The sequence below is a fragment of the Brachyhypopomus gauderio genome, unplaced genomic scaffold (assembly GCF_052324685.1).
Source record: "Brachyhypopomus gauderio isolate BG-103 unplaced genomic scaffold, BGAUD_0.2 sc79, whole genome shotgun sequence".
Lineage (NCBI taxonomy): Eukaryota > Metazoa > Chordata > Actinopteri > Gymnotiformes > Hypopomidae > Brachyhypopomus > Brachyhypopomus gauderio.
Window position 1 is genome coordinate 423,845 of NW_027506900.1, and position 24,524 is coordinate 448,368.

Genomic DNA, 24,524 nt, shown 5'->3' on the forward strand with positions numbered 1-24,524 from the left:
ATGTGATCTGAAGTACAAAGAGGCTAAATGAAATGGAATTTGAAGAGAACAGGGTCTCCAGCAACAGCAATGATATAAGTAAGAGCAAGGGTAAAGGGTAGAACTTGTGTTGTACTAACTTTTGAACTTGTTCAACAGAGATTTGAACGTGACACTGAACAGAACTTGTCATTTTAACTAGTCCTACTCTCGGCTGGTGTGGCGTCTGTTTTCATAGATCTGTAGCAGTAAGCCCTAACTGTTATCTCATTAGTCTTATTTTTGCCTGATTCTTCCATCAGAAATACAACACGTTTTTTTCAAAAAGGCATTTCTAGTACCAGGATGGTTGGTATGTTACTAAATACAACAGTCACATCATTAGACTGCCACCTCAGGCTAGCTAGGTCAGCGACTTGCCTTCAAAATTGCAGAGGTAGGATGAAACGTAGAACTTGAAACCCCTTTTAAGCTTACTCTGTGGCGTTGTACTTGATACTCTGATGATACGCTGTACATCGTTAACAGTAAACTTCGGTAACTCCAAGAGGCACCATGGCTCCGTCCGAAATGCCATACTTCTCTCCTATTCAGTACGCCAAAGCAGTACGAGATAAAGGGTAGAGTGTCCGAACACACAGTATGCATTAAACAGTAAGAAAAAAGTACCCGGATGGCTTATTGAATTGGGCATCATCTTGAAGTATGCGATTGCGGCACACTGTCCTATCCCATAATTCAACTGGAGCAGCGGAGGCTTTCAGAGCAGAGAAAAAATGGTGGAAGGTAGCGAGTCAGCTGTTTACAAATATAAGTAACAACAAGGTAACCTATATGCAGAAATACCTTTTAAAGACCTTCCAAAAGTGTTTAAGACCTCATCACCATTTTAAGTTGTAATCAGCAACAGATCTTTAACTTACAAATTATTCTAAATCTTTAAAACATAACTGTACAACAGAACTCTGAAACAGTATGAAGAAACAAAGGTCAAAAGAATAAATTAAACCAGGGCTATATATACTGAAATATAACATTGGTCATGACAAGAAACAAGTAACTGTTAGCTATGTGTGGTATGTTCATTTTTTCACAATAAACGAGCACCTTCGGAGCGTCAACATCAGCGTCTGCAGGGTTGCCAACTCTAGTTGATCTAGTTTAATCATCTCCGATCTACATCTATGATTCAATGAGTTACTAGTTTGCTCTGGCGCCAACCACTGGTGATCAATCGCTTTAGGTGCAGCATACTTTTTGTTGTTTAGGCAAAGCTAAAATATAAATGAAAATCCAATACCCCAAAAATCGCAATTGAGGTTTTTAAATACATTTTAAGGGACTAAATGTATTAAAAGTTGATCAATTTTGTAAAAAATTTTAGACCCCAGACACCCTGTACAACCACAAAAAAAAACAACTATGATTGTGATGATATCTGAAACACGTCAACTTTAGACACTTTTGCTTTCTGTGATTTAAAGACCAAATTTATTTGGTTTAGAAGTGGTTTGTAGGTTGAATTCATGTTCATTCTTTTTTAGTTTATTCTAAATCTTGGTTGCCTAATTGTCATGCAGATAAAGTTGGTGGATTCATCTCACCTAGTGAGTAATGCTAGTGAAAGGCCAAATTATGCCCTATCCCTTGCAAATATAAATGTATCTAGATTTGGGATTATTAAGGCTAAACCGAGGTTAATGGTTATTGTAACTTTGTTTGTCCTCAACAACGTTTTGATGCAGATTCTAAATCCTGACCAAGCAACCTAAATGTTGCAAAAATATATAACAGAAAAATATCGAATGGAGCTTTTAATGAATAGCGGTCAACTGTGGTAGTGTGACGTCATATGTCAAACGATATAGGTAAAATGGTAGATGTAGTATGTCCGAAGTCATGTAAACTACCTGCTCAGTTGCTTTAACGGTTGCATACCATTAGTAATCAGGAAAGTTTGTCAGTTTAATCACCGTTACCTTTAATCACATTTTAAATATTGTGAAAATTTAATTTTATTCATGACATCTCAGGATCAAAATTTTCATTCTTATTGTATGCAATTGATGGCCACAGGTGAAGCCTATTAAGCAACCTCTAATGTAGCTGATGACTGTAACCAATTCACCAAGCAGACATGCAAGAGGTAGATGCAGAATGCAGCAGGGGGTTAATTAAACACAGTTGCTGTGTTAAGACACTGGAGGGTTATCATTTCCAACACGATAAGATAAAAGTTTTATTTACTTGAAGGAATTTTTTCTAATATGTGTAGTAATAAGCAAATGACCATATTACTTAACTCAAATTTTTCATTTTATAAAAATCTTCATTTTATTACAAAACTCATACATACATAATACAAAAATATTTTCATTGGGAATCAAACAGCAGCTGCAGCCAATAATACAACAGGACTCCTATCACAGCCTACCAAGCTAGTCCATTCGCAGTTTGGTACAGTAACAGTCACCACAGATAGACACAAACATGCCATATTAGAGAAGAGTTCTTTCTCTCCAAACTGGAGCTATACATGGCTTCTCTGGCACTATACAAATTGTTTTCTGGGCTCATTTGCTATGACTGAACTTAGAGTCTATTCCATTTCGTTTTAGCTTTGTTTTGTCTAGTCTGATTTAGTTGTGTCTGGTTCTGATGGGATGGAACACTCCTGCTTTAGAATTTTTGCCATGTTGGCTTCCACCTCTTCCAGTGCTGACACAAAACACTGCACCTGGAGACAAAGACAGATAGCATGTGTTTTGAATATACTGGGGGTTGGGGGTGATAATAAACACAAACTCACCGTTGTGATGTACTGTGGTAGCAGACTTTTTAAAGCAGCCACCCAGATCTTATCAGCTAGGTGATGATCTTTTATCAGGTCTGACACAGCATCCTGTGGAACACAGGTGCAAAGGTGCAGAAATGTTTATAAGGCGTGCTCCTTGGTGAAAATATAAACGATTTATGAGTATAACTGAGCAAATGGATAGAGGATTCTGTGCCTATGATGTCATGATGTGAGCGTGACGCTTTTACCTTGGGCAGATGGGTGAGGACTGTACAGAGCAACTCTCCTGTTGTCTCAACCACTGCCTGGATCTGAACATCTTGCCGCGCCTCGTCATTTCTGTCTCCTGCTCTTTTCTTTCTCTCCTCTGACGTCCTGTCCTGAAATCCCTGCTGGTTCTCGCTATGAAAGTACAGGATGCGAAGTAGACTCTCCACCAAAGACAAATCTGCAGTGAACAGTCACCAAACACATTTTTTACAAGCCTGGCTGGGACTGGCACGAGCCACAGGCACGTGGTGAGCATGTGTGAGAAGGACCGGATATTTTGCTCCTCCTCACTGATGTCTGTCTGCAGGCTGGAGTGTAAGGCTGAGAGCAAGGCCAGGGCTGGAGCCAGGAGTCCCTTCTGCTCCTGTAGTATGAGAGGCGGGTCATCTGGCTGGCATAGGTCCTCACACACCACTGCACACACAAACTCCCATAATGCCCCGCCACATCCTCCATCCGACACTGCACACAAACGAACATATGAGGGGAAGCACTTAAAATACGTCACATCAGGGTATGTTCGGCATGCTACATGAGCAAAAAATACTTTAAAATAAATAAAATATAATTTTTTTTATTATAACTTTAGACCCAGATAAAAGTCCCAGATATGAACCACTAACCATTGAATCTCCATGGCCAGAACACATACATCATAACAGTAATGTCATCATCTCACCAAGATGCTGTAGTCCTTCATCTACTGTTGTCAAGAGTTGAAGAGCATGTATATATGCATCAAGAGCCTCTGGACTCTCTTTTCTTAAACAAAAACAAAGAGTGAGTGAACTACACATAGTAAGTGAATGCATAGTGAGCACCTTTCTTCGTTTACAAATGAACAATTTGTCATTTCATATTCTTTAATACAACATGCTTGGTACACTATATTGCCAAAAGTATTCGCACACCTTCCTTGACTCACATATGAACTTAAGTGACATCCCATTCCTAATACATAGCATTGAATATGATGTTCGTCCACCGTTTTGCAGCTAGAATAGCTTCAACTCTTCTGGGAAGACCATTTTGACCATTCTTCCAGAAGTGTATTTGTGAGGTCGCATACTGATGTTGGATGAGAAGGCCTGGTTCTCAGTCTCTGCTCTAATCCATCCCAAAGTTGTTCTATCGGGTTGAGGTCAGGACTTTGTGCAGGCCAGTTAAGTTAATCCACACCAGACTCTGCTATACATGTCTTTATAGATCTTGCTTTGTGCACTGGTGCACAGTCATGTTGAAAGAGGAAGGGGCCAGGTCCAAAATGATCCCACAAAGTTGGGAGCATGGAATTGTCCAAAATGTCTTGGTATGCTGAAGCATTCTTTTCACTGGAACTAAGGGGCAAAGCCCAGCTCCTGAAAAACAATCCCACACCATAGTCCCCCCTCCAACAAACTTTACACTTGGCACAATGCAGTCAGACAAATACCGTTCTTCTGGCAACCATCAAACCCAGACTCATCCATCAGATTGCCAGATGGAGAAGCACAATTCGTCACTCCAGAGGACATGCCTCCACTGCTCTAGAGCAGGGGTCGGCAACCTATGACACGAGGCATAATTACTGGCACGCGACACGCTGGACCAGCATCAGCAAAAAATAATAATAAAAAATCTCAGACAGAGAGCACGATCCTCCAATCAAAATTGCTCCTCAACGCTCTGTTCGGCCGAGGCGTTTATACTTGGCGATCGATCGCGATATAATACTTAATTTGTGTCCATTTACCGCCCCCCCCCCAGTATTATTTGTTGATAGTGGCACACTCATTGATTGGACATGTAAAATTTGGCACTCCATGTCTCAAAGGTTGCCCACCCCTGCTCTAGAGCCCCAGTGGCAGCGTGCTTTACACCACTGCATCTGACGCTTTGCATTGCACTTGGTAATGTATGGCTTGGATGTAGTTGCTCGACCATTGAGACCTATTCCATGAAGCTCTCTGCACACTGCCCTTGAGCTAATCTGAAGGCCACATGAAGTTTGGATGTCTGTAGTGATTGACTCTTCAGAAAGTTGGCAACCTATTCACACTATTTGCTTCAGCATCCGCTGACCCCGCTCAGTCAGTTTAAGAGTGAGGAAATTTCACAACTGAATTTGATGCACAGGTGGCATGTCACCGTTCCATGCTGGAATTCACTAAGCTCCTGAGAGTTACCCATTCTTTCACAAATGTTTGTAAAAACAGTCTGAATGCCTAGGTGCTTAATTTTATACACCCGTGGCCATGGAAGTGATTGGAAAGCCTGATTCCGATAATTTGGATGGGTGAGCGAATACTTTTGGCAACATAGTATACATGTCAAGCAGACTTCCAGATGTTTGTTTTTTTTACTTCAAAAAGAAGTTGATGAGTTGAACTGTGGGGAAAATGTTCCAACAAGTGCAGTGTAATGAGAACCTTTACCCCATCCATCTCCATGACACACAAACATGTCTGACCTGAGCTGCACAGCGGCCTCCAGCAGGGACAAGGCGATGTCCTGGTGCAGGTCCTTGTCCTGGTCACCCTCACTGGGCAACCCAGATAGCCAGCTCTTCATCAACTCCTCATCCTCATCAAGAAGTTTATCAACCAGTTCCCCCACCTTCATCAACAACTCCACTATAGATGATGAGAAGCCACAGAAAGAAAGAAGAATGGAAGGAAGTAAGGAAGAAGAGGTTGGGAAAGAAGATGAGGAAGAGGTCAGGGAAGAGGCGAAATGTAAATTAAAAGAGACTAGTAGAAACAATAATTGAAGTCGCATTTAACCAAACCCAAAGTGAGGATGTGAAGTAGTGCGGTCTTTGCAGAAAGTGCTATGCCATTATCAGTGGTCCATATGTGTGTATTCTGGGTCTACACAGAAAAAAACTGTACAAAGGGGTGTGTGCATGTAGAACTTTGTGTGCGTGTTTTAATGGAGGAGAGTTGGTGCTCCATAATGTAAAGCATATACCATAGTGAAGTCACACTGCGCAGAAGTCTAATCTCTAATACTACTACAAAAAAATTCCCTGTGATATTCTTCACAGTTCTCTCCAAATTTCTCATACCAACTCTTCTGTCCAAACAACCAGGGGTAATAATAATAATAATAATAAGAAGTATAGCAGTGAGCGGTGATCGCGGTTTCACACACAAATAGGCATTTTGGACTCAATAGGCAAAAAGAAGCCCAAAAAATCTTTTAGACCCAAGTGAAAAAAACCTTTTCAGTGGAAAAATTGCATATACAATTAAATGAATGTGCAAAAAAAGATCCAATTGAGGCACTAAATGCCCAATAGATAAAAAAAAAAAATTGTATTGGCAAAATGATTCAGATCATAGAACTAAATCACATGCTGAGATTAGCTTTGTGCTTTTGTGAGATCTTTCATGTAAGCAATACTTTTCAGTCAGTTCCAGTATTTGGCCAGTAGATGGAGCCCAAGTACTACTATACTGATATTACTGTTAGACATTTTAGTGAAATAAAATGATAAGTTTTTGTGTATATTTTTCATGTCGATTGGCCAATGTTAAGCCTGTGAAATAGTCAGAACCACTGAATTGGCTCATGATGGCCATATTTTTAGAGCAATGACGTGATCCCTGTGTCCCGCTACAACTTGACCCCATGATCCTGCACATAGTTTTGGCTTTTAATAAAAATAAATAATTTTTAAAAATAGACTATTTTATGTGGAATATGTATGCACGCTGTACTGTATTTTTACTGTTATACATGACGTGCATCAATTTATCAATCGATTTCTCAATTTTCATCTTGCACGGTCTGCCAATGACATGTCGGATTTAATATTTGAACCATGGCCAATTGCATGATGCGTTATGGCGTATGTTTCAGGCCAAGGCACCATTTCAGGCAAACTGATGTTTTCAGCGGAAGCGAAATATGTGGTTATTTTCATGCGGTCTCACCAATAAAATTGTCCGCAAAAAACAACAGGTATTTTAATGCCACCCTTCAGGCTAGCAGAATGGAGTACGACCACCTGGTCTGCTTTGCTCCTGACAAACATGATGTGATGGACTGTGCAGCGAGGAACGGTACCCCGGTGAAACTTACCAACATTTCGAAAGCACCAAGTAAGTACTGACTATAAATAGCAGTGAGTGAGTGTTAAAGATGTTTCAAACGTACTGATTTGCGAGGTCGCTTGTGTTAGCTAGTGTGACCAGAATTAGCTATGTAGGTAGCTATGTTAATAGGGCTGGGTATTGATTCAAATTCCAAGAATCGAACTTAATAAACTGAAAGTATAAAATGTAAACATGTATTTTTCAGCTGACACACTGAGGCTTCACTTTTCACTCGTGTCGTCCAGTCCACTTATATATACGGTCTCTGGTTAAAACGTGGTCTTTGCTAGCTAGCCAACATCTACATGGTTCTTACAAAGGCTATAGGATGGCTAGCTGGTTACGTTTCTCGGTTCCGGCGATAAAGCTAATAGCCATCTGGCTCCGCAGCTGCCATCATAAGAAGCATCAATAAGACGATACGTACTTGGGTTAGTTGTAAATTGGTTAGCGATTTTGTTCTCTTCCATAGTAGTCAAAGCACAATGCAGGGCTGCTTGTTTGTGACATGTAGGTAAAAATAAAAAAATGCGTTTCTGACGGTGATGTATGTGTAGTTCTATAAACTCGGGTGTTATGATGGTAGAATTGTGTTTTAGCCTTTAATTCATGACGTATTTTTTTGTAGGCTTTCGAGATAGTTAGGGGTTTGACGTACAGTGCATAAAGAACACGGTCATCGAAGTGACTGAACTGCCATTCCTGAATAAGCCTCCAAAAGAGGACCTAAAATTGAGCATCGCTTCCATCAAGACTTTGGGTCCTAGACAGTCGGTAAGTGCATGTAACTACTTTTGGTTCAAATTGGTTCACAATCTGCATGACTAACTGATTAACACAATTTGTTGTTATGCACCGATTACGCGAAAGTTCCATCTTGCAGAGTCCACCATGTGTGCATGACCAAGCAGCAATGCCAATGCTGATGGACACTGTAATTGCAATTGTTGTACACTGTGTTTTCTTGTAGGTGAGCACACCGGAAGCTGCTGTTTGCAGTATGGATGTCTTGACCACCACAATCAATATAACGGAAGTGGATTGTGAGGTGCTGAACTGTTTGTTGGGTTGGGGACGCAACAGGCAAAAATACAGCTGTCCCTTTGGGATTCCCATATAGCAAAAGGTGCAAGTAGGGGAATCTGATAGCTTCTCAAACCTGAGCACCAGGGTGTATGGGGGAAATCTCTGTTTGACAACCACTCGACAGAGTGTCATCCAGAAGCTGAATGCCAATGTCCCAGTGGCAACTGGTTATAGTAGTACAGCTTTTCATCAGCATCTTAAAGAGCTTAGGTCTTAAAATGTAGGAGTTCAGTTAAACATTGAGACAGTGCCGCGGGTGCCATGCTGCACAAGACGTAAATGTGAAAGTCACACATCACAGGTGCAAAAATTGTAAAATCCTCAGAAAAAGCACAAACTTTAGTTCAAAATGCAGCGGTGTGCTGATCTTTGATACTGAGGAGGGTGAGATGACATTGACAGTCGCCCATTCTGTTTTGGCCAAGTTCTTTGAGCCAGATTGGTCTCTAAATGGCATGGATGTGGAAAAGCTTGAAGACAGACTCATGAGTTCTGGCATGCTGACAGTTTTATATTCAGTGGACTATAGCATTGCAAGAATGCAGAAGATTCACAGCGATGCAGAAGCTGCTAGCTGTTCGGCATTAGTTGAACAGTCAGCTTTCACCAGTCTGTCTCCGTCGTCACACAGTACGGTCAATTGTGTGGATACAACAGAGGTCAAGCAGTCAGGTGCAATGCAGGACCATCTCACCAGCAGAAGTTGTTCTCAGATCAGAGCAAATAAATCTGCAGGGAAGGACTTGGCCAAACGCTGATTTTTCTCAGTGTTTGAAGGTTCAAAAGGTTTTAGAATGTGTTAGCTTTCTGTACTTGTGTTTCTGTTGCATCTGATGGTTATTTCTATGGGGTTTTATTTGACAGAAAAGGTTTTGCCAGTTTTTAAATGGTTCAGGGTTTTTTTTTTGTATTCCTTTTACCAAGTGGTGTTTCTTTCTGTGCATATATATTTCTAAATAGTTTTTGTTCATTCATTTTTATTCATACCAAGTTTTGTGATTGTTCCTGAAATTTTGAACGTGCTTAAAATAAATCTTTTCATCTTAAAGACGATAGTGTCCTTTTTCTTTTCACTTATTCACATTATCAACATGCGCACTCCGATGCAAAGCCACTTGGACAAAAAGCTATATTTACTTTTACATAATCTGAGGGACACTGATTGTCAATTTGATAAACTTGCCCTTTCATTGAACTTGCATGCACTGTACATGATAAGTTTTTGTGTATATTTTTCATGTCGATTGGCCAATGTTAAGCCTGTGAAATAGTCAGAACCACTGAATTGGCTCATGATGGCCATATTTTTAGAGCAATGACGTGATCCCTGTGTCCCGCTACAACTTGACCCCATGATCCTGCACATAGTTTTGGCTTTTAATAAAAATAAATAATTTTTAAAAATAGACTATTTTATGTGGAATATGTATGCACGCTGTACTGTATTTTTATTGTTATACATGACGTGCATCAATTTATCAATCGATTTCTCAATTTTCGTCTTGCACGGTCTGCCAATGACATGTCGGATTTAATATTTGAACCATGGCCAATTGCATGATGCGTTATGGCGTATGTTTCAGGCCAAGGCACCATTTCAGGCAAACTGATGTTTTCAGCGGAAGCGAAATATGTGGTTATTTTCATGCGGTCTCGCCAATAAAATTGTCCGCAAAAAACAACAGGTATTTTAATGCCACCCTTCAGGCTAGCAGAATGGAGTACGACCACCTGGTCTGCTTTGCTCCTGACAAACATGATGTGATGGACTGTGCAGCGAGGAACGGTACCCCAGTGAAACTTACCAACATTTCGAAAGCACCAAGTAAGTACTGACTATAAATAGCAGTGAGTGAGTGTTAAAGATGTTTCAAACGTACTGATTTGCGAGGTCGCTTGTGTTAGCTAGTGTGACCAGAATTAGCTATGTAGGTAGCTATGTTAATAGGGCTGGGTATTGATTCAAATTCCAAGAATCGATCAGATTCAGATTCTGAAGATTAAGAATCGATTTAATCGATTCGATTTGAGGTTTAGTGTTATTAAAAATGTATTTGAGCTGTTTCCTGACTGTGTACAGAAGCTACATGTTAAAACTAGTATTATATCGATATTAATCAGCAAATAGTTACTGGTAGTTGGTAGTTAATGATGGCTGGAAGACTGGTGAAAAGGGTAATCATAAATCTACCTTCAAGAAAGGTAATCCAATAAACAGAGGACATCTTTGAGGTGTCTATATCTGCAACAGTGGACTCCTACTGGGACACTAACCAGTGCATTATTATTATGATTGAAATAATTAAGAATTCACCCAAAAGCTGTTGCTAGCAAATGCATTTTTATTTTTAAAGTGCTCACACTTAATAAACTGAAAGTATAAAATGTAAACATGTATTTTTCAGCTGACACACTGAGGCTTCACTTTTCACTCGTGTCGTCCAGTCCACTTACATATACGGTCTCTGGTTAAAACGTGGTCTTTGCTAGCTAGCCAACATCTACATGGTTCTTACAAAGGCTATAGGATGGCTAGCTGGTTACGTTTCTCGGTTCCGGCGATAAAGCTAATAGCCATCTGGCTCCGCAGCTGCCATCATAAGAAGCATCAATAAGACGATACGTACTTGGGTTAGTTGTAAATTGGTTAGCGATTTTGTTCTCTTCCATAGTAGTCAAAGCACAATGCAGGGCTGCTTGTTTGTGACATGTAGGTAAAAATAAAAAAATGCGTTTCTGACTGTGATGTATGTGTAGTTCTATAAACTCGGGTGTTATGATGGTAGAATTGTGTTTTAGCCTTTAATTCATGACGTATTTTTTTGTAGGCTTTCGAGATAGTTAGGGGTTTGACGTACAGTGCATAAAGAACACGGTCATCGAAGTGACTGAACTGCCATTCCTGAATAAGCCTCCAAAAGAGGACCTAAAATTGAGCATCGCTTCCATCAAGACTTTGGGTCCTAGACAGTCGGTAAGTGCATGTAACTACTTTTGGTTCAAATTGGTTCACAATCTGCATGACTAACTGATTAACACAATTTGTTGTTATGCACCGATTACGCGAAAGTTCCATCTTGCAGAGTCCACCATGTGTGCATGACCAAGCAGCAATGCCAATGCTGATGGACACTGTAATTGCAATTGTTGTACACTGTGTTTTCTTGTAGGTGAGCACACCGGAAGCTGCTGTTTGCAGTATGGATGTCTTGACCACCACAATCAATATAACGGAAGTGGATTGTGAGGTGCTGAACTGTTTGTTGGGTTGGGGACGCAACAGGCAAAAATACAGCTGTCCCTTTGGGATTCCCATATAGCAAAAGGTGCAAGTAGGGGAATCTGATAGCTTCTCAAACCTGAGCACCAGGGTGTATGGGGGAAATCTCTGTTTGACAACCACTCGACAGAGTGTCATCCAGAAGCTGAATGCCAATGTCCCAGTGGCAACTGGTTATAGTAGTACAGCTTTTCATCAGCATCTTAAAGAGCTTAGGTCTTAAAATGTAGGAGTTCAGTTAAACATTGAGACAGTGCCGCGGGTGCCATGCTGCACAAGACGTAAATGTGAAAGTCACACATCACAGGTGCAAAAATTGTAAAATCCTCAGAAAAAGCACAAACTTTAGTTCAAAATGCAGCGGTGTGCTGATCTTTGATACTGAGGAGGGTGAGATGACATTGACAGTCGCCCATTCTGTTTTGGCCAAGTTCTTTGAGCCAGATTGGTCTCTAAATGGCATGGATGTGGAAAAGCTTGAAGACAGACTCATGAGTTCTGGCATGCTGACAGTTTTATATTCAGTGGACTATAGCATTGCAAGAATGCAGAAGATTCACAGCGATGCAGAAGCTGCTAGCTGTTCGGCATTAGTTGAACAGTCAGCTTTCACCAGTCTGTCTCCGTCGTCACACAGTACGGTCAATTGTGTGGATACAACAGAGGTCAAGCAGTCAGGTGCAATGCAGGACCATCTCACCAGCAGAAGTTGTTCTCAGATCAGAGCAAATAAATCTGCAGGGAAGGACTTGGCCAAACGCTGATTTTTCCCAGTGTTTGAAGGTTCAAAAGGTTTTAGAATGTGTTGGCTTTCTGTACTTGTGTTTCTGTTGCATCTGATGGTTATTTCTATGGGGTTTTATTTGACAGAAAAGGTTTTGCCAGTTTTTAAATGGTTCAGGGTTTTTTTTTGTATTCCTTTTACCAAGTGGTGTTTCTTTCTGTGCATATATATTTCTAAATAGTTTTTGTTCATTCATTTTTATTCATACCAAGTTTTGTGATTGTTCCTGAAATTTTGAACGTGCTTAAAATAAATCTTTTCATCTTAAAGACGATAGTGTCCTTTTTCTTTTCACTTATTCACATTATCAACATGCGCACTCCGATGCAAAGCCACTTGGACAAAAAGCTATATTTACTTTTACATAATCTGAGGGACACTGATTGTCAATTTGATAAACTTGCCCTTTCATTGAACTTGCATGCACTGTACATGTTACTGGCACATTCGCTGTGCGTAATAAGACCGCATTTCTCCGGAACTTAAGCACATGGTGTTTGTGCTTTTGAAAAGGGGAGTTGCACAAATTCTATAGCGTAGGAAATGTGATGTGGCGTATTTATGTAACTATGTTGACACATTTTGTTGAGTACAGATTGAACTGGTTTGGTAAAAGTAGTGGAGTCATTTGTACCCATATTTTGAAAACTATATTGACCCGTGTCGGAAGTTTGAACCTTTTCGCATTCTCACCTAACAGCCACAAACTTAAATGTATTTTATTGAGATTTTAAGTGATGGATCAACACAGGGGTTGTGTCCCCTACATGGCTTGGGGTAAACTGCAAACAGCACTTATTAGGTCTTACTTTCAGCAATCGTTTTCTTCTTGCCACTCTTCCATAAAGAACAAATTTTTGAAGTGCATGAGTTGGTTGTGCTGTGGACAGATTCTCCCTGTAAGGGTGGGGAATATAGGAGGTGAAATCCCCAGTTTTGATGGTAGTGGACCCAACTGCCTAGTCCGTGTAAACTCGCATACAACTGAAAAACTTGTGGAATATGATCAACGCGGAGAAAACAAGAAATCAATTCCAAAGAGCAACAAAAGACACCAGGGGAAGTAACTGGCTGGCTGGCAAATGCCGCGAAGAACAAAAAAACCCTTCCCAAAAACTAAACCAAACCGGATAGGAAAAAATGACAGCGGGAGGAAAACTTGAGAGAGGCCAGGGAGCGGCGCAGGAGGTAAGTACTCGAATAGACAGAATAACAGCAAAACAAAGAACTCAACAAAGACTGAGACAGGGTGGCGAAACACTTAACGCAACTTGACGCAGAGAGAAACAGGCAGAAGGTTGGCAGCAAAGTTGACAGTGATATGTTTTTATAACCTAACTGTTTTAGCTCTAACCTGGCTGATGTATTCTTTGGTCTTCATGATGCTGTTTGTCCACTAGTGCTCTCTAACAAACCATTGAGGCCATTAAAGAACAGGTGTATTTATACTGAGACTAAATTGCACACAGCTGGACTCTTAACTCAATAAGTGACTTCTGAAGGCAGTTGATTGCAGTGGATTTTATTTACGGGTATTAGAGTACAAGGAAGTTTCAAGATTTTTATTGTATTAAACTTTTGAAAACCATGTATTGTTCACAATTGTGTTACTTTGTATTTTGTTTTGTATTTTAAGTGGTAGACCAACACAGTTATGTTTGTGGTTGTAAGGTGATAAAATGTGAAATGGTTTAAAGGGTATGAATACTTTTGCAAGCCACTGTGTACCTGAGGAAAATGATGAAACCTGATTTATTAAATCTTCAACTACTACTGATTCTTGTTAAGTATTTGTCTCACTAGCCATATTGTGGTCAGGTATGGTAACATTGCTGTAAAGAGTACAATACATTACAGTATGTGAGCACAACTATTCTGATCTTCTACAAAGCAAGAAGCACAACTACAATCTGCAACAACTGATACATGTTTTGTATAATGTGTTGTAAACAGGGTTTAAGAAAGTTCTGTTGAAATTATATGTATTAGTTTCAGATTGTCATACTGTGTATTTTTGTTGTGGTTAAGTTCAAGTCTTCAACACTGTAGAAATGATATGATGGTGATTCAGACATTGACGTGATAACTTATTGTTAAGCTTTAAATTTAATTTTGTTTAATTTTTGTTTAATTTAAATTTAAATTGTTTTTGCAGATGCCCCACACAAAGGCTTCCTTGCGGACAGCAGCAGCAAAGAAGAGACTGGCAGACAAGTGTGATGTATCTCATACTGGCAAGGTTCAGTGTTGTGCTCTGACTGACAGGCTTCCAGAGTGCCACCGCTCCACTACAGACCAGGCTGCTGCTACTTTCATTCTTTCTCAGACTGACACAGACTGGTTTTGTCTCCTCATAAACAAAAGGCTTTCAATGACACCAAGCAGAACCAGCTTAAAAACTGGGGCAAAAACTGTCTTAACCACTGGTTCAACCATTGTCAACCACTAGCTAGTTCCAAAGCAAATTCATCGTTATTTTGTTCTGAATTTCCCCAGGCAGCTATAGTGATGGGCACCTTTCATCAAGGACACCCAGAGTTTGGTAGTACAGTTTTCTTCAACTGTTTACACACTAAATCTTTGCTGGTCACACAATTTTGTAAACCTGCAAATCTGCAAAACCATACACTAATTCTCAGTGTCTGACTCAGTTTTCAATTTCCAAACACACATTTTGCAAAACTCTACACACAAGTTTCTACCTAACACACAAAGATAAAACAGGAAGTTACCTGATTTCATCTTTCAAACACAACCTATTAAAATGCCACACTAAATCACCAGTGCTTCACTCCCACTCTTCACATGTGTAAGCACTCATTACTCTATTGAACACCAAAGAATCATTGGCCAAGTACAGGCCTATAAATAGGTCAAATGTCAAGATGTCTGTTTTGAACCATGAATAACAACGAAGAGAGAGCCAGGAGGGTTAGTAGAGGCAGAGGACGTCCACGAGAAGTTCAGGTTTGAGGAGGGGGAGTTGGAAGGGGAGAAAGAGGATGAGTTGGACAGGGAAGAGGGAAGGGAAGCAAAGAGAGCTGTCTCAGATGAGGTTAGGGCTACATTGGTTGATCATGTGATGTGATCATGTGATCAACCATGGGTTTACCATGGGTCCAGCCAAACTTGAGTCGATACCATGAAAATAAAATAGAGATCTCGCTAAAACACGTAGCAGTATTGAATATGCAACTACAGTAGAACACCGGAACTCAACCGCCTCAGTACTAGTGTTGCACGGTATACTGATACTAGAGTAGTATCGCGATACTTCGTCATTAAAAATGGTATAATACCCAATTTGCTTAGTATCGGTGCTATAGGACTGAGTGCGTTTATTTTTTTTAAACAGCAGTATTTCCAAAGAGTGCCACACGTGGGCAGTGTGCGCGTACAGCAGTGCAGCGCTTGCCTCTTCTCTGCAGAATAAAAAGAAAACGTGTACGATGGCTGCTAATACAAGCAATATTGCGGACCATCCTCAGCTTGTTGAAAAACTACACGCACGAAGCGAAATATGGATTATGGTCATGGCAACCTTCAGGGGTCGCGCGAGGTGTGGGGATTCGCACGCTACGGTCACTAGCGAAAGTATAAACCTCGCTTAACACAACGAATCTGGCCAAACACCTGAAGGCACGCAGATTTGTACAAAACATTCCAAGAGGTTGGTGATTATTCCCATTTCTAGTATTATAGCATACAAAATTATGTGTCGTATTATGGTATCCTAGCAAATGTTTGTCATATTCTTGGTTTAAGAGCCATAATTGCGACAGCATACAGGGAGAAAAAAAAAAAAAAAAAAAAAAAAAAGTGATCGTACTACAACGGATCAATCATCTCTGAATACTGAACTCTACTCTAATACTGAAGTTAAAGTTACTTAAAGTTGTTTAAAGTATACTTAAAATACACTTTTTGCACTAGCCTTTTTTGAAACAAAATACAATATTCATTTGTTTGTTTATAAAAAAATTAACAAAAAGGCTTTAAAACGGAAATGAGCACAGAATCTGACTTTGGTATCAAAAATAGTATCAAATTTCAACATTTTTTAAAGTATTGTATCGAAGATGTAATTCTTAGTATTGTGACAACACTACTCCGTACTCAATATAATTTTGTCTCGTAGACCGAACAAAATTTCGGAATCCGACCCAACTCACCCGACTTTTGTAAGCAAAATACAGTTCGCGCTTCGGTCACATGCCACTAGCTAGCGTTATTTGGCGTTGTTCTTGTTGGAAAAAAGAAAATTAAAGGCTAATAACTTGATGTGTCAATTTAGTGTTTTTCAGGAAGACTGTGGGAAAGCAGGAGTAAGGAGGCCTCAGTGGCCTTGAGGAGAACAGAAGGGGCCTATTCAGTGCAGGATGTGTAGCAAGCAGTTTTTAGATAACCAGGCACACAGGCTGGGAGAAGAGGAGCAGGTGATTTTCCATGGAGAGCAGCCAGGATTGGGGAGTTATCGAAACTTAACAAATCGAAACTTATGGACAGAGAGTATGAAAGAAAGGACATCGCCCAGCACGAGAGGCTTTTCGCTTGGACACTGCTGAGATCCACTTGGGTTAGGTAGATTCCTAGGCAACTAGCACCAGTGCACTGGAGAGTTTGTACCACGTATACTTCTATTATATTGCATTCAATTATATTCTATATAAATCATTTTAAAAGAACTTTTGTTGTCGAGACTTTGCTTGGACCACTCAGTCAAAAACCAGTCGGTTCATCGGGGCGGTGTTGGGGCCCGTCTGGGTCGGAGAAGAAAATTCCCAACATTCTATAGGTTTTAAACCATTTTGAGGCTGTGCTCCAAGCTTTTGCTGTATTTTTTGTACCGTTTTAGACAAAAAACATCGGTCCCAAGAAAGACATAGCAGAAAAGCAGAAGAGGAAAACGGTAAGAACAATAGAGTTCAAAAAGAAAAGGAGATCATAGAGAAGTATAAAAAAGGCATTCACGTGACTGACTTAGCATTGGAATTCATTGGATATGTTAGATTATTTTTGTTAAAACATTAACTTTATACAGTATTACTTACCTAAGAGTGTAAATGTTGATAATTTTTGTAGGGAAATAGGGAAATTTGTGGTAAAAAAAAATTAATGGTTGAGAACCAATTAATCGGTTTTCAGTTATTTCTTATGGGGAAATTCGATTCGAAACTCGACCGCATCAGTTGTCGACGCTTCTTCAGTTGTCGAAGATTCTTAATGGGAACATGCCAGAAGAAAGTGTTATGCACAATCTTGCACTAGAACCAAAGAATCAATTCCTACTGATTTGCAGAATCTCAACTCACTTGAACAACATCGGATTGGGATGTATATTCCATTGATGAGACTTGTATCTTTACCAAAAGGTGGCCAGAATGGTGTTCATGGACATGCTGTGTGTGTTCCAGCCAACATTACAGATGTAACTGAAGTCCTTCCAAGAACAGAACATGTTGATCTCATGATTCATATTAAACTAAATAGGAAATTGACTTACAAAGGGCACCATGAGTACAAATATGTTAATCCAGAAAAAGTAAAAGGATGTATTATTGTATCTAAAAAAACACAATGCATTTTACAGAGATGTGATATTTTAAAAGTGACTGGGTTAATCCACTAGATAAAACTGAACATGAAACACAAGAGCCTGATGACAAGTAAGCATCTTGTTGAGGAAAACAATGAAGAGAATAATGAATACAAAGGGGGTGTAGATCATCAGTTGAAGTTTCTATCCCCTCTTGTTTGAGAATGGTTTGTAATAATTCTGGCCAACGCAGATCAGCAGATGAAAATGAACAAAACCATGTGGGAATACCCAGTGGTCGTACTATTGCAAACAAGTCTGTTTGAACACTTTTCCAGAAAGGGGGTGTACCACGAATAGGTCTTAAAACAATGTGACTGAACTGTAAGAAATCGCCAATACTGCAATGGGCTAAGGAGAGGTAATATGGACTGTAGATGACTGGATGAAAGTTAACTTTAGTGATGAGTCAAGAATCTGCATTGGACAAGGTGATGATGCTGGAACTTTTGTTTGGTGCCGTTCCAGAAGAAAACAACCACATTTCTTGATATGGGGCTGCATGTCGGGCAAAGGCACTGGGGAGATGACTGTGGTTAATTTTTCAGTCAATGCACAAGTTTACATTGATATTTTGGACAGTTTTCTCATCCCTTCAATTGAACAGATGTTTGGAGATGATGAAATAATTTTCCATGATGACAATGCATCGTGCCATAGGGCAAAACAGTGAAGGCATTCCTCGGAGAAAGACACATTCAGTCGATGTCATGGCCTGCAAATAGTCCAGATCTCAACCCAATTGAAAAAAATGGTCCACAAGAAGGCTCCGACCTACAAAGCTGATCAGGCAACTGCTATCAAAAAGAGTTGGCACCAGATTAATGAAGAATACTGTTTGTTACTCAAGTCCATGCCTCAGAGACTGCAAGCCTTTATAAAAGCCAGGTGGTGCAACTAAATACTAGTGATGTATTTTGAATGTTCTTTTGTTTATCTGTTTTTCATGATTCCATATTTTTCGTCAGAATTGAGTGATTCCATATTTTTCCCTGTGCTTGCTCAATAAAAGTAAAATTTACTTTGTTTCCACAACATTTTTTATTATTTCTTTGAGTGTTTCTGAAAGACAACAAGTTGCACTTTGGAATTACCTTATTATTGCATCATGTTTTTGTCTGAATGAGTGCTCATCCCAGACTGGTGATTCCATACTTTTTGCCAGGGGTTGTATAATAGTGCGTGTGTGTAAATATTTTATTTTATTATATTTTTCATTGTGAAAAGTATGAAATACAAGCAAAATCTTTAACAAGACAAAATCTGAGATGCTCAGATCATGTGTCAAATGACTGTTAACACCATCACACTTCAGAACTGAATCCACAGATAAGACAATCTTCCAACAAGCAGTACACATGGACATTACTATATACATGGACAGGCTCAGTCTACAAATACATCAGCTTGTGCACTGGCAACAGTGTCTGACTTCACATCTATTCCTGCACAAGCCAAAAAAATGATTAAATGCTGGTGCCATTACTCAGAATTTGAACTTCAGCCCACATCTCTGGGACACTGGTGTCATGCAGAAAATAAAGGAATGTCTCAAGTACCATCATACTACAGGAACAAGTTGAAGTCAGCTACCAAGAATGTGACATCAAGCACATATGGCATGACTTGCATTCTATCACAGATTACAAAGATGGATAGATTTGGTATCTGCTGCACTCCCCAAGTAAGATGTTCTATTGTGATTTGGAGACAAACAACTCTGTATGTACAGTTAAACTACCATTGTACTGCAACAGCTGTGCATTAATCATGTCTGTGTCTGATGTTTTCATATCCTTATGAAGGGTTCATTCACACAAGGCATGTGTGTATCAGGTATGCTGAACACATCTTGTACTCCTTTAGAGACAAGACAAACAGCTTAACTGTGACAGCTAAACCATAACTATCTCTGCTTGATGTGCTCAGATTCTTCAGAGGAATTCAGTCACACAAGTCCTTCCTACCTGAGGCTCAACATCCATATCAGCAGGACTGTGACTACTAGCTGGGCCGTCCCAATGGAGGAGGGGTTCCCTTTTAAGTCTTGGTCCTCCCTCCTTCATGAGGGAGTACAATAATAGTAATAGTGGAAATGATTTCTAGAGTAAAAGTAATCTTTTTAAAGGAATTTGCATTGGTCTTAAACAAACACATGTATTGACATATTGACATTGTTGCGTGTCAATTAAAAATAAAACCTATGATGTTTATACAGAGGTTCTCTTGTGCGTTATTACATTGTGTGAGGGAAATTTGCTAATGTCATTTAAGATCACATGAGAACATTATGATTTAGTACATTAGCAGAAAAACTGTGAGTCGGTTCAGTTATTCATTTGTAATCATGTTCTTGTTTGTGTGTAATCGGCGTCAGGAGAATGTGTAGAGACAGAAATAAACTATGTGATGTCTGTCATCCCTCTGCTGACCATCAGCTCTTTCTGTGTTCTGCTAGAAACAGGAAAGATCCATATTAGGAGGAATGCACATGCGAGACGAAAACTGTCTACTGTGCATTCTCCCCCCTCGGGTTCTCAGTGTGCGCAAATGTACCAAAGGAATAAAGGAGACTGAACTGCCCTCTCTACTCACTGTTCTTGTTCTAGACAAGACTCTTATGCTTTTTTACTTTTGTAATAAAACTCCATCTATTTTCAGAAAATTTCCATGACAATTGACAGTATTACTGTTGTATGATATTCTGACACTTAAGTAAATAAGAATCACATACATGTTTGCTGTTTTTAGGAGGTTATGATTAGGGTTAGACATAATACACAACATTATAGTGAGCTTTTCATGCTTCTTTTGGGAGAAATCTCTGTTCACATGCAGTTACAGCTATTTTCTATATATAACTGGAACACAGGAGTGAAGATGTAAAGTACCAAAGATATATAAAAGCATTTGTAATGGTTGTGAATGCAGAGAAGGATCCATATGCTACAACTGGTTCAGAATGCTGCTGCCCGTGTCATATCTAGAACCCCATCCTTTCATCACATTAGTGTCATATCTAGAACCCCATCCTTTCATCACATTAGTGTCATATCTAGAACCCCATCCTTTCATCACATTAGTGTCATATCTAGAACCCCATCCTTTCATCACATTAGTGTCATATCTAGAACCCCATCCTTTCATCACATTAGTCCTGTTCTTCAGCAGCTTCACTGGCTCCCTGTTATATCTCGCATTGATTATAAACTTCTACTTTTCACATTTAAGGCTATCCATCATCTTGCCCCTCCATATCTCATTGAACTCCTAAACATTAACAGACCCAGCCGCACTCTCAGATCCTCCTCGTCCATCAGTCTCACTGTTCCCCTAGCACGTATGAGCACCATGGGGCTAAGAGCTTTCAGTCGCTCAGCTCCCCATCTCTGGAACTCTCTTCCACCGGACATCTGAAATATTGATTCCTTGGATGTTTTTAAATCACGCCTCAAAACACACCTGTTTATAGTCTCTAATCTGCTCCCTGCTTTTTGTAGTTTATGTTGTTTGTTTGTTGTTCATGTTCTTTGCTTTGATTTTATTCTTTTATGTATGGTGACCTTGAGAGTCGTGAAAGGCGCCTATAAATAAAATTTATTATTATTATGCAGATCAAATAAATATCGTATGTTTTAATAAATGCACAAAATACAACAAACAGAGGTCCCAAAGGGACAACCCCCGAAGGCTGGTGGGCAGCAGCACAAAAAGGGGCAAGGCAAAAACAAGAGAGTCAAAAATCCAGGCAGGGTGTGGGGAGTCATGGCCTGGTAGTAGGGAACTGGTCTTGTGACTAGGGCTGAACGATTTTGGAAAATAATCTAACTGCAATTTTTTAATCTATAAATCGCGATTGCGATTTAAAATGCGATTTTTTCCACGGGGGGGGGGATTAATATTAACCCGCGATCGATCGCCTGTGGTTGGCGCCAGAGCGAAATAGTAACTTTTCAGTCCAAGACGCTCAATGCGTGAGAGTTTGCAACCCTGCAGGTATAGCAACTTGGCTAAAATATGTGCGTGAGGGCATTTGGTAGCGCATATCCAGTGTGTTTAACAAAGCCATGAAGCCGGGCCTGTTCACTATATTAACGGGCATCATGTCTTTCACTATGAACTCCGTTACTGCCCGAGTTATTTCAGCGTGCCGCTTCCAATTACATCCATAAGGAGTTACACCTTCAAACGGTTCAGTCAGTGAACCCTGTCTGCTGGACCGCGGTCAAGCTATCCGCGCTTTTGCGATTCATCCGTGCTTTAAATCTTATTGCGCCTATATGTGTGATTTTACCGTATTTCGCTGCTCACCGCATACTAAGGCTGTATAAGCACAGAGAAACACTTTTGCGTATTTGAAGATGCAGCACTGGCCGTTGGCATTTTAGCCTTACAAATATCATACAAGACAATGCAATGCAATGCAATTAATCGTTCAGCCCTACTTGTGACCGGAGGGTCGTGGGTTCGATTCCCAGACCTGAGGCCATGACTGAGGTGCCCTTGAGCAAGGCACCTAACCCCAACTGCTCCCCGGGTGCCGGGCTAGGGCTGCCCACCGCTCTGGGCACGTGTGATCCACAGCCCCCTAGTAATCACTAGTGTGTGTGTGTTCTAACTGCACAGATGGGTAAAAAGCGGAGGACAAATTTCGATTGTGGTGAAAAATCACAACTGACAAAATATGGCACATTTACATTTTACAAAAACCAGAAGAGACCAAGAGTGGCAGGCAGAGGTACAAATAGGGCTAGACAATCAGGAGAGAATATCACAAGGCAGAGCAAAGGTCAGCAACAAGGGGATCAGAGAGATATATACAGAGATGTTGTTCAGAGAATCCTTAAGTAAGGTGGTTTGAATAACTAATTGAGTTCAGGTGTGCGGGTCAGTATTCTGGTGATGGCGCCCTCTGGCGGTCCTGGGTGTGATTGGAACCTCAGACAGCATTTCTTTGTGGCAGAAAATTTTAAGTGAGTGAGTAAATGTTTGAATATGCATCAACCTATTTGAAAATGCCCAAGGTCCCTTAAGGCCAATATAAATAATAATGAAAAAATTGATTGTGAATCAAATGTTCAGATTTAGCATTCTAGCTTGGTGAGTGTGAGTGCATGGGTGAGTGTGCATGGGTGCTTGTGTGCAGTGTTGGGGAGTAACGAATTACATGTAACGAATTGCATTAAATGTTTATAAAAAAAAGTGTAACTAATTCGTTATTTACAATTAGAAAATATGTAATTCAGTTACAGTTACTTCTGGAAATATAAAAAACTACAATTTGTTACATAAAAAAAATATAAACAAACCCTTTGCAAAATATTTATTGATATTTTTATTGCTTTGCGCCCTATAATCGCTGTTTCCCGCTTGTTTCTGTGTTGGAGCAGCAAGCGCGTGGTTCAGTTTCAGCTCAAGCAGCATAATAAACTAGATTTTTTTTTCGGCATGAGACATCGCAAGTGTGGTGTGAGAGCGTGTGAAAACGGTCAAATGCGTGTGTCTCACGCTCAATGCATGAGAGTTGGCAACCCTGCACTATTGAGGTTGTAAGCGAGCTAACAGCAAGGTATGCTGACCGTCAAACACTGGTTTCCATAGTTAGCCACCTGCTGGGTTAGCAACTACCATTCACTTGAAAGTGTTTGTCCTTTAGCATGCTAGCTTGATTTACAGGCTAACCAAATTAACTGTTTAAAGTCCTAAACAGGTATTCCTTGGAATCATACATGACATTATAGACAATGACAGACGGTATCAAATGAATATTTATGACTGTTTGGTGTTGGGAAAACGTTTGTCGATGCCTATGACACGACCTAGCCTATCATTGATTGGACCTATCTTAGACCTATCGTTCAACAAGCAATACATTTAAATTAAATTTGTATGAAGTAATGAAATGCAGTTTGGTATCTAATCAAGTGCAACATGTGCAGATTGTATAGAATGCAGTATTGAGATAAAATGCAGTTATTTACAACTAGTGTAAGTAAAGATGGTTAATAGATATGTGCAGAGCAAGCAAATTTTTGAATTAGTTACATTACTTTTTAAAATTAATTGGAAAAGTTACAGTACAATTACATTTTAAACAAGGTAACTTGTAACTGTAACGAATTACATTTTTAAAGTAACTTACCCAACACTGCTTGTGTATGTATTGCACATATGTGCATCACCATGTGGATGCATGCATAACTGTCCACATATGTATATATGTGTGCGTGTGTGTTTGAGTTATCCAGTCCAGAGGCCTTATGCACTTTGAGCATGTGAGGTGTAATAAGTCTGTTTAGTGCACATACATACTGTCCATAGACTGTCTGAAGAGGTCTCTACATGTCATGAGTGATCAAAACGAGCCTTTTTAAAATATGTTTGTCATGTATTGTAAACATTGATCTTCTGGCCTTAAAACAATGTTCTGTATTTTTTTTTAGGGAAATGTCTAAAAACTATAAGCGCATTCCATATTTTGTCTCACTGTATCATCTACTGCCCAAATAATATGCCACTTTTTGCACTTCTTGCGTGAAAGAAGTTTGTTAATTGAAAATAGTCCTCCAAATTTACTCATCTGTACAGTGAGAACACACACACACAAACAATCATTAGGGTTATTTGTTTGTCTTAGATATATACAACTCTTA

The 24,524-nt window shown here is 39.8% G+C and overlaps 1 protein-coding gene across 2 annotated transcripts in view; it reads right to left on the reverse strand.

The window, feature by feature from the left end:
* Window positions 1-2,293: 2,293 nt before the first annotated feature.
* The window catches only part of saal1 (serum amyloid A-like 1), a 29,392-nt gene continuing 7,161 nt past the window's right edge, over window positions 2,294-24,524 (reverse strand). The window contains exons 8-13 of one of the 2 annotated variants that reach the window (XM_076990936.1): window positions 5,496-5,658; window positions 3,726-3,808; window positions 3,338-3,508; window positions 3,025-3,224; window positions 2,789-2,881; window positions 2,294-2,716 (exon numbers count right to left, since the gene is read on the reverse strand). In XM_076990936.1, coding sequence (XP_076847051.1) covers window positions 2,609-2,716; window positions 2,789-2,881; window positions 3,025-3,224; window positions 3,338-3,508; window positions 3,726-3,808; window positions 5,496-5,658 — 818 coding nt within the window. In that variant the 3' untranslated portion in view covers window positions 2,294-2,608. Of the gene's footprint in view, window positions 2,882-3,024; window positions 3,225-3,337; window positions 3,509-3,725; window positions 3,809-5,495; window positions 5,659-24,524 lie in introns of both variants that reach the window. The other variant, XM_076990935.1, reaches the window with a different exon arrangement.